The following is a 16,670-nucleotide window of genomic DNA, read 5'->3' on the forward strand; positions in this document are numbered from 1 at the left end:
ACCAGGTTAGTTTTGGTTATATAATTCCTTCAACTGCAAAAATAACCATAATTTCAGGCTGTGTTTTGCGAAGCTCAAGCTTCTCTTGCTAGCCATTGAAGTGAAGAACGAAGACAACACAGACAGCAAGATAGCAATTAACCCTAAAGCTGTGAAGATCCAACACAACACACAGGGCTTCTTCATTGCCCAGTCAGCAGACGAGGTCAAAAGGTGTGTTATAATTTTTTTGGTTATTCAAAAGGCGCGTTCATGATATTAATAAGTAAATATGTTTAGCTATTACTTTGTTTTCAGTCATTAGAATATTGCAGAACGCAAAGGTGCCTGAGAAAAACTGTGCGACGTATTTACATTTATGAATGTTTAATAGGTGAATGACAGAGTTGCGTACAGAACTAAATTCAAATGTATAAAACTAAATCAAAATATGTTAAATAAAAGGTAGTAACCTGAATATTTGTATACAAGCATAGAAATGCGTTAATTTTCGTGTTGAAGTTTCTGTTTTCGATATTTACAATTAAAAAATTATAAATATGCCTTTCTTAACATTGGAGCTACTGAAATACTTTAAAAGTGGACGTCACACTCGTTGATAACATGAGCGTATTAAAAAAATTAATGAATTAGACTGGGAATGCATGAACGTTAGGACAACGCTTGGGAGTAACAGACTTTACAAGAATATTTCGTAAAATATTCATGTGCCGACGTTTATCTATTCACTGGACCTGCCCGCAGAGCTTGGTACTACTGCCGTGCCTGCCATGATGACATCAAGGATGAAACTCTCATCAAGAAGTGCAAGTGCAAAAACTGTAAGTCATTTAAATATGATATGCTATCCTCTACAAAAAACGTGGAACAGATTTACTAGACCAACCTATAACTAATCTGTGCGAGCCCTCCGAAAATTTATGTTGTTGTTTTCTGGACCTACTTTTCGATATGCAGATGAATTTTTTATTGGCAGCACTGAGTATTAAATTGGTCATTGGTGTTAAGCTCATAAAATCGATTTAGGTGCTGAAATATTATTAATATTTCTTTATTTATTGAGCATCTCACCTTTTCTAATCTCTAAATGATATTTCCCATATTTTTGTTTAAAACTCTGAATTTTCCATTGAAGTCATTGCTTTTCTGGAGACTAATTAATTCTCACAAACACAATTTTGCTATTATTTCACCTTCTTGGCATGCAATACACTCGTGGAATAATACGTTTGTCAAATCAAAAGATTTTCACAAAATATCTCTTAGAGTTTCAGTTCTCTTTCAGGCAGCCAAAGATAGTTAAAAATTCAAAATTTTGTGTAAATCTTCTTAATCATTCTCATGGGCTTCTCACATATGATATTGATTCGAGTAGTTTAATTATGTGTTAATTCTACGGTAAATTAAACTTCATGCATTTTTCTCGGGCGCTATTTGTTTTTTACTTCATTTTTGTCTTACGCGTTTTTCAAAAGTGTTTATAATCTAAATTCTGCAGGATTATTAGATAAGTTCTAATATTCCTTGTCAAGTGATAACTTTGAATTTTGATATTTTTTTCGCTAATTCCATCCATTTTATCATTGCGAGTGATATTTTCCAATTTCGAAGATCTTTTTTTGATGTTCCAACAAACTGAAGCTTACGGTACTTTAAAAAGAAGTTTTTAACCGTACAAAATATAGAGACGCGCCAGCTTCTGATTACCCAAATCAGACGCTGAGGCGACCCTAAATATCGGTTAGGTTTAAGATAGTAAGATTGCCGGCCAGTGAAACGAGGTAACTGGTTTTCCTTTTATTATGCTGGTTTGCTTATGGCTTTTTTTATATGTTGAAATTCTTCACTGCCTCCATAAATGGTATTCAAAAGTTTCGATTGATGCGTTTGGACCTCGTCTTCTCAATACTTCTTACATTAATGGTTCAACTATTCAAGCAAACATAGAGATGGTTGTTCGAAAATATTTCTAACACAATTCTTCAAATAATTTTATGAATGCATTGTACGTACAATACATACATGCTTCCCCTTTTCAAGTCAATATACGAATAACTGTTCAATTTAATAGAATTTCCTTGCAAGTAGTGGAACCATTGATGAATATTAAATGATTGTGGGCATTATTTCGATTCTAAATCTAATCAGATGAATATTTGTTCATGGATGGTGAACTCATTACTGCACCCAGACGCTTTTTGAACTGTGTTCATATTTTTTTAATGTAACGTCGAGTTTCTTTTTCTGTAAACTTTACACCTGTATTATGCTATTCTATCTTCATATATGTTTCCCTTTCTCTTAAGATGACTTCTTTTCAGGTGTTCTGGTGATCTTGTTAAAGCTAATTCCAGACATGATCTCCACCAAAGCTATTAAAAAGCCTAAATTTTCCCGTGGTTCTTCCAGTATAAAAACTCACGAATCCCATCAATATTACTTCAAAGTTGGTGTGCTTCACTAGCCTTTTAATGTTCATGAGCCAATGTGGGAATTATACATCCAAGGTCCTAATGATTTGCGAATGTAATTTTTTGGTGGATTATTTTTCTCAATTTAAAAAGAAATTCATTAATTACTTCAAAATAATTATTTTAAGAAATCCCCATGAACAACAAAATTTGACCAAAAAGTCTGCGTTTGTCATTTCCCACGTCATCAGTTCTAGAACAATGGAAGGTTTCAATTAATTTTTGATGATGCTACATCCTCGAATTCCATATAGGATTGTCCTCTCGAATAACTGTTACAAAAATTTATTCAGTATAAATTGGCTACTCTGTTAGTTAAACGATAGAAATAAATTAGGATGAATTATAATGGAACTGTTATAATCGTTTTTCGGTTTGGCCATTTTAAAGATCAAACGCTTGATGCTGTTACGGGTTTAGCTCTCATAATCGCAAAAAGAACATAATCATCATGACTAGATGAGTTACTAGTATGTTCCTCACTATGGGATGTAACGCAGCAGAGTTAGCTTGTTATTATGTTACAGACCTTGGCAATTTGCTGCAAGCGAGTGGCCTCATGAAGAATTTAATGCCGATGTTGGATGGGCCTGAGAGCGAGGGTAGGCCGATGTGTTGATGCTCGGAATTACCCTGTCACTAACTCGTCTATCATATTCTTCTCATTGCTCATGCCCGTTCTTAATTATACATACGAGTGTTATGAAGTCAGTGATTCTTGCACACATCGTAGTATCTCTCCACTTTAATTGGGCATTGCCTTATCTTGGTTTGATTGTTTGGCCCATGGCTTCTTGAGTTCTTTAAACGGCTTGTATTGGACTATGGAGATGTGATAAGGGTGTTCCATCGGTATCGTACTACCAGGCGTCACACCCTCTCACAGCTGTTTTATTAGCCAAGCCTCTTATTTGACTCATAGTCTTTAAATAATAACTTGGAGAACATTGTACCAAGGATCCATTCCTCAGTTTATGGTTTGAAGACAATTTGGCGTCACACTCTCGTGTGCTGTTCCAGCCAATCCTTTTTTCGACTCCTCGAATCAAACGACTTGGAGGACATTTTAACAATTATCCATTCTTCCTTTCTAATAATACCTTCGATCTACCTCCTGGTTCTTCTCTAAATAACGGTCCCTCCTCAAGTCATTTCCATGGTTTCCAGTTCTATGTAACTTTCTTAGCCTGACTTTTTTTGTATGTGCCATCCTTCACTACACTTTCGATTACAATTTTTTCTGCTTAAAATGCCTGAAGCATTTAATTAAATCTTTTGAATTATCCTGAATAAATCTTTAGCAGTTTATATCTGGCAGTTCTGTAAACCATGTGCTCTGACGTAACTTTGTACTGTACAGTATATTTATTCAGTAGTATATTGGCAGCCCCCGAACTTTACTTCTGAGATCTTCACACTTGGCGAGAATATAAGGCTTCAGAGTCACGGCCTTCTTCATCTTATACCTCGTTGCACATTAATTAAGCCCTCAGTTCTGCGGTGACTTGGCATTTCCTTGGTAAATTTAAATTTATTCAGGTATAAAATTTCTTTTTGAAAACTCCTGGTACATCAGAAAAATTAATAAAATACTAAATTCTCAATTAAATATCGATCTTCTCGTAAAACTTAACACGTTACCATAGCTTCGCAAATTTGTCACCGAACTTGACTTTATTTATGTAATTATTACTAAATTGTGAAATTGAGCGTTGTGAAAAATTGGGCGTTGTGAAAAATTTGCAAAGAAATGCCAATGGACATTATTTAGCTAATTATTTCGCTGACAGGCTGAAACGCCTGTGTTTCTCCCCGCAATATTTTTGCCAGATGGGTTATTTTTACGCGCAAGTTTGTTGTGCGCTTCAAACGCTAACATTTTTTTTTTCAAAGAAGCTGTGCACGGCAACTAGCGACCCTTGTCTTCACGGGAACGATATTGTATTTGATCGAAGTATGTTGTTCTTACCGCACCGCTGCATGTGCGCCCCTCCAAAATCCAACCAATTTCTTTGGAGTTCACTTAATGATTGGGAACAATTGCTGAGCTATCATTAACAAAATCAAAAACTGTGCAAAGTTTATGGTTCCTCTCTCGAAGGAATTTTAAAATGCACTATAACTTTATACGATTAACTTTTAATTAGTTTGCTGTCTATTGAAATTTAACCTTCTTCTTCCAAATCTTCTCATAATTGTTTCCTACCCTCAAGTTACCAAAATCCTTTTAATTAAAGCTCTTGGTTGGAGCGTTGGTCAAACAGCTTCCAGGATATTTTTTTATTGCTACAATGATATTTTTTCTGATGGGTGGGCCCTGCATGCCTGTCAACTAACCCATCTTTCTTCTATAGTGGCCTTGTTCAGGAAAGGAGTTCGCGCAGTCCAGTTGGTAGGCCGTACAAGTAGGTATCAACAATTCTGCCTGTAATATGTAGCGCATGTTGTGCACGTTCACTATGTATTATTATTAAACATCATTGTATTATTATACATTAATGTGTAACACATTCGTCACCGACCGACGTAGGTACAACTTCCTCCGTTGAGTTCAGATATTCTAGGATTCTGATATGTTAGGATGCCGTTCTTTTAGATAATTGTGTTTTCTTTGGATGTTTCAAGCTATATAGGTAAATGTCTATTCATTCCTAACAAGTAATGGATTTCATTCTTTGGTGTTTGTCTAATGGAGGTGTCAGAATAAATGCAGATCAACTACGGAATTGTTGTTCCATATTAAAGAACCTTATTGATATTTTTGTCCCCAAATTGCAATGTATATTATCATGAAAACTGAAACATATAATAAATTTTCACTAGTAAAGATTTCTTGATAAAATTCATGTATCTGATATTTAAAAGAAGCGATCCCTCTAACCGTATCTATTACAAGTTTTCAACAAATTTGTTCGTCTTATCATTCATCGAATTGCCAACCCTCCTTTCTTTATTTTTCACCGCTATAATGGCAATCTAATGAGAACTATGTTACGTTATCCCAAAAACATGGTTCACTCGCATCTAAAATCGTTATCTAAAAATAACTGAAGATAATAGAAGATTACAGCTTCACCGCAAGTCTATTCAACAGTATTGTAGATATCTGTGCCCTGTAGTTATTTTACACGTTTATTACAAATAAACCCTTTTATGTCTCGATAGTGGAATGTTGTACAGTGTTGTTATGAGACACTTGAGAGCTATTCGTTGATTTTCGCGTTAACCTACTGCAGTTTAATGGACCTGAATGTGATGTCGTTTTTAACCAGCTTGACTTGGACAATAACGACGAACCCTTGTTTATCTTGCCCTTCCTTCCCTCTATGTTAACCCTGTTCTCTTCTTCCTCTTACACTTTATTCTGTTTAATAATGAATTGTACTTGAAATGTCATGCATACAAGACATTTTATCAAAAGATACAGTTTTTAAAATATCTCATTCACGTGGGACGCGGTGTGTTTCAATATATAATCAATCTAAACATTTTAGTAAATCGCGTTCCTCTTTAATCCACAAAAACTACAGCAGTGTTTTTGATGTTTCACATAATATTATCTGCAATTGTCCACTTTGTTTTTATACGGCACATTTCTTGCTCATACATCATATGTTGGCGCTATTTTTCGCTGTTCTATCATTCAGACGCGATTTCCCTGGTGAGCTTATGAAACGGAAGGTGAGCATCTCGAGAAAAATATCCGAATATGACGCAATTCAGTAAGAAACCATCATTCGGGACTTGCTTTAAACAGGTTATATTTTCAAACTTAAGAGAGAAAGTGTTCTGACGATTGACTATTTATTTAAACGGGACTTAGGTCATTTTGTTGCATCTGTTTCAGATAAGTCCAATAATAACGCTGACATCTACCAAGTCACTTACACCCCACCCATGGCGCCCAAGCGGCCACCTAGTACCAACAGAGGTAGTGTGTTGAAATATGTCATGCCGCACAATAAATACTCGTGTAGATGATTTGTATACTTTCCGATACTTGTGTGGAATAGATTACCTTCAAATGTCGCTGGAACGTATGACTGGAGTTACATTCGCTATGTTTTAGTACCAAATGGACAGGTTCTCAAAGACACTTTTTCGTCCAGTTCCCTTAAAATCACAACACTTAACTGTCGTAAATTGCCACTAGAGAAAATGTTAAACATTACTACAAATGTCTCGTATAAAATCCAAATGTCGGAAGTTTTCGTTTACATTCTGAGGAAAACATTTGGCGAAGCAGCTATTAATTTGATTATTGCTTAATATCATCGATGAGTAATTTTTAATTTTTCCATATTGCTGATTTGGAACAAGCATTTTAACCTATCCAGTCCCTAAATTCGGGTCGTCTTTAGTAAATAAAATATCGAGACACAAATAATCCCAATGGATATTGAGTTATGCATGACTGGTTGCTGCTTGCTGAAGGAGGACACGAATGATAGAAACGCATTTTGAGTATCTAATAATTTCAGCGTTAATTCAATTGCTTTCTTTTTATTGAAGTCCTGCAAAAAATAATTAATAAATTCTTTATTTCGTAATTGTGTTATAATGCAAATTTCCCCAATCGGTTCAAGATTTTATTAGATTTTCAATATCCGCTCGACTTATTTCATTAGTGAACTAAATTAGTAACGCTGATTGTGCTAGTTGATAGATCTTAGCGATCAAAGGGAAAGTATATTGTATGAGCCTTGTGAGAACACAAAAATACTCTGAAAAACCTAAAATAAAATGATTTTATTCATTTTTCCCATTACTCAGAGTGACTCAGTAAGATTATCAGGTAATAGACGATTTTTAATAAATTTTATTCAACAGGAAGCTAGTGTTACAATGAAAATTATACAGTACGACTTGGAATAGCTTTGAGCCATCTATGTACATTTTTTTGCTAGTATCATTGTAAATTAAAAAATGTACATTACATTGTTCATTATTATAAGCGAGTAGCATTGAATTTGATTATTACTAGTTATTTACAACGAGAATAATGTGTGTATGCAATTACGGCTAACGATACTACAGCTCAAACCTACTTTCTTGTGATTAATATGGCGTCCACGCAACTCTCGCGACACTAGCTTTGTCTGATCGTTTTGTTATTGCATCTTCAGGCGACAAGGCTGGCCTCAAAGATGGACGTAAGTTGAGATGCTTACGATTTTCTTCATAATTATTTACGTTGATCTCACCATGTATACGAAACATTTCATTTACCGCTGCCAGTTATTTCATAGCTGTAGAGTTGATCGCTTCTTATAACACCTCTCGCGTACGTTGCCGTATACTGCGGAGCACATATCCATTCGTTTGCTACAACCAGGCATAACTATTATATTTTATTCGAGTCTTTTCTTACCAGGCATCCATTTAGCATCGTCAGGTTTGCCGCTTGGCTTTATACATTTTTCACTCGTTGAAAGTCATTGGTAAATTATCTGTGGCCAGCTGCGGGCTTATCGATGGCCACCGATAAGCCAACCATGATTCTCAATGGGAATTTAATCATATTATCACACGCTTTTCTCAGCATTTATTGCACCTGACCATCAAATTGCCTGCCATGGATGAGATATGATTATTGCACATCTCAATTTTACTTTTTATTAGAACCTTAATTCACGTTCTTTGTAAACATGAAACGAATTGGCGTGTTATTATTTTGCATTTCAAATTCACTGAATGAGATTTTACTTCAATGGCAGACATGTTAAATTTCATGAGAAATTTTTTTGTATTCTGGTCCGTTTACTGCAGGATTTTATGAACGGCTTCGATGGTACAAAAGATTAATATGTAACTATTTAGTCGATTATTTTGCTTAGCTTCCGTTCAAATGACTTGGAATTTAAATGAAGTATTGCCTGAAATATTATATCAAATTTTTCCTATTTTTTGTCGGCTTTCTCTCGATTGTTACAAATGAGAATTTTCTTATAACTTTCTATTCTCCTGATCCTTGACATGAACCTTGTCTGTTATCCCCGCAATCAATCTCATCGGCTTAATTTATGCCTCACACTAAAGTAGATTTTCATAATCTTAACAAGCTGTGCGTAAATGTTGGCCGTTGAAATAATCGTAAATCTTCAACGTGGTGCCGAATAACTGCTAAATAATTTTGTTACTGAAACTCATAAACATGCTGCGTTTTATGGGAGTTCATATATACTTTCCGAAATTAATTTTTTTTGCTTTGTTCTTCTAATTTTAGAAATTTAATTTGGCGCTCCTGGAATTATTGGCGTCACTGCTAGTGAACGCTCGAGCACTCGTGGTTCAAGATTGAAATAAAATCATTTATTTTATTTTAAAATCGTTAGTGGTTTATTATAATTTTTTAGTTTAAGCTGGAAAAGAGTTTTGACCTGATTGGTGATTTTCAAACCTTATCAATTACGTTCAAACGGAAACATTTCTGTGAACGCATCAATGTTGTTATTGAATGGAAAAATCAAGGAAAAAAAACGAAATTTGAAGTTGGTACAATACGGGTTAACGATGTATGGAAAATAATATTCTTCATGATCCGATGCCATATATTCTAGTCAATCGTCCATATACGGCGATGAAGCGGCTTCAGAGGTACATACAGCAATATGACGTATTGATACGGACATTTATTTCTTGCATGCTCCGCCGAACTCTTTGCACGAACTATCCTCTGATTTTTACATACAAATCCCAACCTTCCGACTGCTGCTCTGATATTTAAGACATTTAAGGTACTAGGCTATGGAGCTCATTATGATTGTGAAATTCCTGTGGGAAACTAAATAAAATTCTTATTGTTACAGTTTCCTGCAATAGATAATAGGTATTATGTTTACCCATGCTCATATCAATTTAGCCCTTCAACTTACCGCCGGTAAAATGGAATAACTTGCATGGCTCAATCTGGATTCGAATTTTCAACGTCAGTAGGTAAAAGACGACAAACTGAGAGTTTAAATGCAAGTTTTATCCAGACAAATGAAAACATACTCCTATGATGTTACTGCATGAAGAAATAAGTTTTCTCAGAGGTCGGATAAAATCGTGTTAATTCTATTTTGATAGTCGTCATAAGTCCCGGTTTGACAGTTCCTTCAATAAAAATGGTTGTCTCTAATTTATGAGAATCTGTGATACAAAACAATTTTAATTCTCCCTGTCACGTGATACTATTCAGCTTCCGATCAACTCACACTTGCTTGTGTAACGAAAACAATTTTTAAAGAGGATGCTTGTCATTCACTTCACTGGTAGAAATTTTTATTAGAAAAAGTTAGGATAAGGAGATTGGCAAGTTATACATAGATGGAACTTTTCTCCCCTAACTGCAATGAAGGCGACACAAATTTCATACAGATTTTAGGAATTCAGTTCCTTTATTAACCTACCGGAAACACTTGCCTTTATGCTTGCCGCCAGCGAATTACGCTAAAATATCTACACATTGCGCGACAGCAGTAATTTCTCAACGCCATTCTTAAAATCTTATTAAGTAATCAAGTACTCGATAAAAGCACCGTATGAAAACATACAGTTTTCATACGGTCATTTCATTTCTCAAATTAAATTAATTTCGATGAAGGGACTGATCGATGAATCTGCACGCTACTAGCATTCAGTTAGCTCGTTAACAGTGTTCTTAGGGTGTTTAGAATAAAGTTGGATTCAAAATCTACCGCGAACTGCAATGTTTGTTAGAAAAGTATCAAGGTTACTTCTATCATCCGGATAAAAATGATTTGAAATATCGAAAAATTATTCTTTGCGCAAAAATAATTTATATCCATTTTCAATGTGAGGTTAAGATTTATTATTTGAATTTTTGGATCACAATTTATCGCGTCAATTGCAGGATTAAAATCAATTGTGTTAGTTACAAAATTACAATTAATTGTGTTAGTTTCAGAGTTACAATTTAGCGCCATTTTTTGTGAGATTACATATAACTGTCTAATTTACGATTTATTGGCATAACATGATTGTTATTTGTGTATACCCTTAACACAGAAAATGAATAATGCTGTTTTTCTGTGAGAAAGATGAATGTTGGCTGCTGCTTTTTGCGTGTATTTTTGCGGTTGTTTGGCTGATGGATGCTTGGCTTAGATGGCCATCGCTTACCTCACAATGGCTTTCATTGTTTACGTTTTGATGTTAATATAAAAATTCATTCATTTACAGTCGTTTCATATTCTGTGTTTGAATTGATGTTTAATGTAATAAATTTATATAAGGAATATGATAGTAGATAAGTTCAAGGCACAATGAACCTCATATATATGTGAATTATATTTTTTTATGCATATAAGTTTGTTGTATTTATTTATTTGAAGTAATTATATTCCGTTATTTCTATACTCATCTGGCTATATTATTATAACAACAATATTTTATGGTAGTCCATACATCCACAAATATTTTAATTATTATTTATTTCTAAACATATTATTACCCATCCTAAAAATTCAGGCTGAAATTGAAGTCACTCCACTAAGGATATCATTATTTAATTTATATTAGCGTAAATGTAATGCCTCCCTCAATCATAAACAATAGTAATATGATTGTATTTTCTACCTTAAATTTTTATTAGACAATGAACTAATTATTAAGATTAACATGGTATTGCTTTTTCGAACCTTTAATGTTTTTTTTCAATTTATTTCTATTTCTTGGAGTGCAAATTCATTCACAATTCAGTCATTTCAAAAACAATATCTTCACAACCAATTTGTTTTCTTCTCTATTATCTCTAATTTCCATTCATATTGATGACCAGCAATGGTTTTTTCCAGTGGCCCACCAGCCCACCAGCAACAGCAGCACGCAGCCTCTGTTGAACGCTGCAAAAACGCTCGCTTCGAAAAAGAACGGCGGCCGAGCAGTCGATGCTTCACCCAGCCAAGGATACAACAGGTATGCTTCGCCCAGCCAAGGATATAACAGGTATGCTTCGCCCAGCCAAAGATGCAACAGGTATGCTTCGCCCAGCCAAGGATACAACAGGTATGCTTCGCCTAGCCAAGGATACAACAGGTATGCTTCGCCCAGCCAAGGATACAACAGGTATGCTTCGCCCAGCCAAGGATACAACAGGTATGCTTCGCCCAGCCAAGGATACAACAGGTATGCTTCGCTCAGCCAAGGATACAACAGGTATGCTTCGCTCAGCCAAGGATAAAACTGGTATGCTTCGCCTACCAATGATACAGTGATCGAAAACCATCTTTGTACGATTAAAATAATCATCACCCATGGTTTCTATCTCTAAACGATCAAATCACCAACATTGGTTCGCATCACGTACCGATTAATTCGCCGCCCTTGGTTTTCAACTCTATGCGATAAAATCTTAATTAAAGCAATGTGCTCAGGGATGAACTTTATAAATGATTAATATTATAAATCCATTTCATTTAATCATGAACTCCCTGAAGGCGTACAAAAATCTGTATAAAAGTACTTAACGAATCAACCGTAACTCAATTATCCGGAGTGTTGGAGGATTGAATAGGATTCGCAATTCTTCACAGCGCAACTAATTAAATAAAAACTGTACAAGTACCGGCGCTTTATAACCCATTAGTTGATAATTTTGTCGTGGTGATCATAACGATAGTATAAGTATTTTATTTAGTGTAGTTTTTTCTGTTATTCTCGCTGAAAGTGTAAATGTTATTTGCGTCATTTTCATTGCTGCAGGGTCCCGTGGAGAAAATTGTGAAATGAAGTTTCCGTTCTCTTAGATGTGATCAGTAATTTAACCCATATCTTATCGAATTCACGGTGAATAAATAAATGCATCTCACGCCTTCTTTATCTATATTTTCTATCAAGTAGTAAAATAATAAAATGTTGTACATCTTTCTTTAGGAAAATAGCTTCTAAGAATTGAAAATAATGCAAAATATACAATGCTTTTATATCATTTGGTCATTAACGATTAAAAGATTTACAATCGAAGCTTCTTGTGATGATTAGTCGCTTTCGATCACTTGTGAAAAAAACGTTTAATTACGTGTCTCTAACTAATAACCTCCATCATCATTGTTAAGGAATCCTGCTGTTAATAATAAGACTTATTGCTTATATGCCTAGGGCATCGTTTGTATTGGTGTGAAGCTAATGCTGTGTTACTTTCCACCAACTCAACCAGTTTAAAAAAGTAATTATATTTTATTACGATTTCATTGAAATCTATTATATATATTGATTCAATTGATATATTGATTTCCTTATGGCATCTGAAAACTATTCCGTCTCTAGAGATTGTCAACTAATGCTAGATTCATACGAGTATACTTTTATAACATAGAGCTGTTACCCTTATACTATTCGCTCATAGTCGAGTTTTCAAACTAAAACTATCCGTTCCAGGGTTTCGGATATACTAATCGTCTCGTATTCGAATATCGAAATGAATCTAGTCAAAAGTGACACAATTACTAATATAATAGCGTGTGTGTGTGTGCTAACAGTGAGTTGTTCTATTGTTTCAGACTGACCGAAGATACCACTTACAGCTACCATCTTAGCTACGAAGTCAAAAAGCTCATGTATGAAGTCTTTCTTTATACATGTTACCTTATCCATCCATTGCCTGCTCCTGTAATGCAACGATGTTTTCTTTTTTTTATATCATAGATTTTTATTTATCATAGATAGCACAAATTGGTTTAAATTGGTTGCCTGCGTTTAAACTTTAGTTGTCTATCACAGGCCATTTTATTATTAAACGAATTTTTAATAAACGAATTTCACATGCTGTTCAAATAGTGACACACTTTTTGTTAACTGGGTTAAGTTAACCCATATAAAGGCAAAAAGTGCATCGCTATCTGGGCAAAGTGCCACGTATATTTCCTATTTTTATTCAACGAATTTCACATGCTGTGCAAATAGTGAAAAACTTTTTGCTAAACTGTGTTAGGTTGACCCATACAAAGGCAAAAAATGCATCGTTATCTGGGTATAGTTTCACTTTTATTTCCTAGTGTTGATAGCGGAGATTTATTTCAATCTAGCGTAGATGCAGGTTGATTTTTTGCACCGCCATCACCAGCACTTAATTGAGCCCGCAGATTTTCGTTTATATGTGATGGATGTCACCGATGTTTCTCCTTTGATGTTTCGTACAAACATTCCATTTCCAAAACTATTCTTTCGTTTCTCTTTAAATTGCTTGCTCGTTATTACTGATAAAATTAGTTATTCCCTGTTGTTATATTGATGGGTTAATTTGTTATGGCATGACGCTCCGGTCACGCTGAACTCAGTTCGTTTCCAGAAAGTCTAAAATATTTTGTAAATAAGAAGGATTTTCCTTATGTATTATCTGCCAGTCTTTCATATTCTATACAAATTAAAAAAATATTTGTGAGCTCAAATGAACTGTCAAGCCGCATAAACTTTTTTCTAATTCACAATTTTTCCGTTGTGATGCTTTACTTGAAATTTTCGACGTGATTTCCACAAATAAGAGTGCATTTGCTCAAATAATTTTGGTAAAAACAAAAATAACTCTAAATCGTACTCAAATTAAATACTTCAGAGAAATAATTTTTGCCGAATTTATTATGTAAAAATTTATTATGTAAAAAAATCAATGATAAATAACTATAGGGAGAATATCCATAGATTTTCTCAACGAAAATTCGTTCAAATGTAAAAACAAAACGATTATAATTTAATAACGATACTATAATGGATACGGATATTTATTATAGATATAATGCAATAATATTATAATAGTTATCGATAATATTACAATTATTTTCAAGTTGCTACTCGCGTACCTGCTGACTGCTCCGCGTTTATGTCAGTCGGAATAATACGTGGATTCTCTAGCACAATAACACTTTATTTATTCCCTACATGTTCATTTGTTGGAATATGCTCATTTAAAGCTCGAGTTAATTGCAATTTTTTTGGCTTCACTTCTGAATTTTATCAACGAGCCAGTAGTCAAGCATGCATATCTGGTGTAGTATTCTACCATCCCACGCACGCTAAACCAGGCAGCGATGACGGTTCTGAACGGTCACGTGGTCGTATGTCTGTTCGCGGACCCGGACTCTCCCCTCATCGGTCTACGTAATCTCGTGATGCCGCTGCGGGCGTCTAACTTCCATTATCACGAACTGAAGCATGTCGTCATCGTCGGATCCGTCGATTATATCAGAAGAGAGTGGAAAATGCTGCAGAACTTACCAAAAATATCAGTACTGAATGTGCGTGATTATTTTCTGACAGTTTAATTTTCTTGGAATATAATATCTAATACAAAAAAAATATATATTTTAATTTAATATTTTTAATATTTTAATATTATATTAACAGTATTTTTAATCTAATATTTTCAATGTTTTAATCAAATACTTTAAATATTTTAATGGAATATTTCTCACAACGTAAATAAAATTATGTTATAGTATTTGCATATGAGAAATAAATTTTTTGCTTTATCACAGGCTCTGACAAACGAACATTTCTAGGCCACTGTCAATAATATTATTCGTGACCTTCGAGTTTTCATCGAAATATCTTTTGACATTTTTACGAGAGGTCATCCTTAATCTTACTATTTCAGACAATAAATTTTTGTGAAATGTTTTGTTCATTATTTTTATTCATTAATTCTTCGGCTGAATGAAATGAGTAGAACTTTCTAATAAAATTTACTAATTTCAACCGTAATCCTTCAAAATTTTTACTGTAATATACCATATTTTTCTGTAATTTAAAAATATTTTTTCCTGTAATTAATTTACCATAACTTGTTTACTTTATTTTGCTATAATTTTAACTATAATTCACCATGACTATAATTTTAATTCACCATCATTTTTATTGTAATTTTTAGCAATTTTTACTGTAATTCAATATAATCTACCCTAATTTTTACTGTAAATCATCACAATTTGTACTGTTTTTCGCGATGATTTTTACCATAATTCACCAGAATTTTCACGAGTAATCACTCTTTTTTCGCAGGGCTCGCCACTGAGCAGAGCAGACCTGCGTGCGGTTAACGTCAATTTATGCGACATGTGCGTCATCCTGAGCGCCAAAGTCCCGTCCAACGACGACCCCACGCTCGCCGACAAGGAGGCCATCCTAGCTTCCCTACTGGTGAAGTGGTGATGAATGGTTACTAGAACACTTCATATAAATGGTGATGAATGGTTATTAGAACACTTCATATAAATGGTGATGAAAGGTCATTAGAACACTTCATATAAATGGTGATGAAAGGTCATTAGAAGACTTCATATACGTAAATGGTCCTTAGAGGACTGCATTTTGGTGAGAATTGTTACTTGGTGAAGTGATGATGAATGGGCATTAAAACACTTAATATAAATGGTGATGAAAGTTCATTAGAAGACTTCATATAATTGGTCCTTAGAGGGCTCAGGGCTGCATGTTGGTGAGCATTATTACGTGGTGAAATTGTGATGAATGATTATTAGAACACTTAACATAAATGGTCCCTAGAGGACTGCATTTTGGTGAGCATTATTACCTGGTGAAATGGAGATAAATGGTCATTAGAACACTTAATATAAATGGTCCCTAGAGAACTGCATTTTGATAAGACTTTAGCATTATTGCTTCGTTAAATGGTGACGAATTGTCATTAGGGGCATGCATACTTATGTATACATTCCAGGAACGATACCAGACAGTGATGATGTTAAAGACTACATAAATGAACTATATATATAATATCCAAATAAATACTCCAGGATCTCAACCAAGCAATCATGACGTTAAAGAATAAATATTTCTATTATATTTCTAATATTTATATGAAATATTGCAGGACCGCAACCAGGCAGCGATGAAGTTAACGAATAAACATTTAAATTATATTTATGATATTTACATGAAATATTGCAGGACCGTAACCAGGCAGCGATGACGGTTCTGAACGGTCACGTGGTCGTATGTCTGTTCGCGGACCCGGACTCTCCCCTCATCGGTCTACGTAATCTCGTGATGCCGCTGCGGGCGTCTAACTTCCATTATCACGAACTGAAGCATGTCGTCATCGTCGGATCCGTCAGATGTGTATAAGAGACAGCACCTAGGTTGCCCCGGATATAACTGTTATAAATAAGTTCCGTAGTGATTATATAATGGTTCTATAACAGTTATATCCGGGGCAACCTAGGTGAACATGCTTTATTG

General features: G+C 34.5%; 1 protein-coding gene across 1 annotated transcript in view; it reads left to right on the forward strand.

Moving 5' to 3' along the window:
* The window catches only part of LOC108676935 (calcium-activated potassium channel slowpoke), a 66,952-nt gene that overhangs the window by 40,936 nt on the left and 9,346 nt on the right, over positions 1–16,670 (forward strand). The window contains exons 12-21 of the mRNA XM_047885396.1: positions 58–213; positions 745–821; positions 2,999–3,073; positions 6,319–6,402; positions 7,598–7,624; positions 11,273–11,393; positions 12,977–13,040; positions 14,465–14,707; positions 15,471–15,608; positions 16,380–16,541. Coding sequence (XP_047741352.1) covers positions 58–213; positions 745–821; positions 2,999–3,073; positions 6,319–6,402; positions 7,598–7,624; positions 11,273–11,393; positions 12,977–13,040; positions 14,465–14,707; positions 15,471–15,608; positions 16,380–16,541 — 1,147 coding nt within the window. The remainder of the gene's footprint in view (positions 1–57; positions 214–744; positions 822–2,998; positions 3,074–6,318; positions 6,403–7,597; positions 7,625–11,272; positions 11,394–12,976; positions 13,041–14,464; positions 14,708–15,470; positions 15,609–16,379; positions 16,542–16,670) is intronic.

This window comes from Hyalella azteca, unplaced genomic scaffold (assembly GCF_000764305.2).
Source record: "Hyalella azteca isolate HAZT.00-mixed unplaced genomic scaffold, Hazt_2.0.2 contig17807, whole genome shotgun sequence".
Lineage (NCBI taxonomy): Eukaryota > Metazoa > Arthropoda > Malacostraca > Amphipoda > Hyalellidae > Hyalella > Hyalella azteca.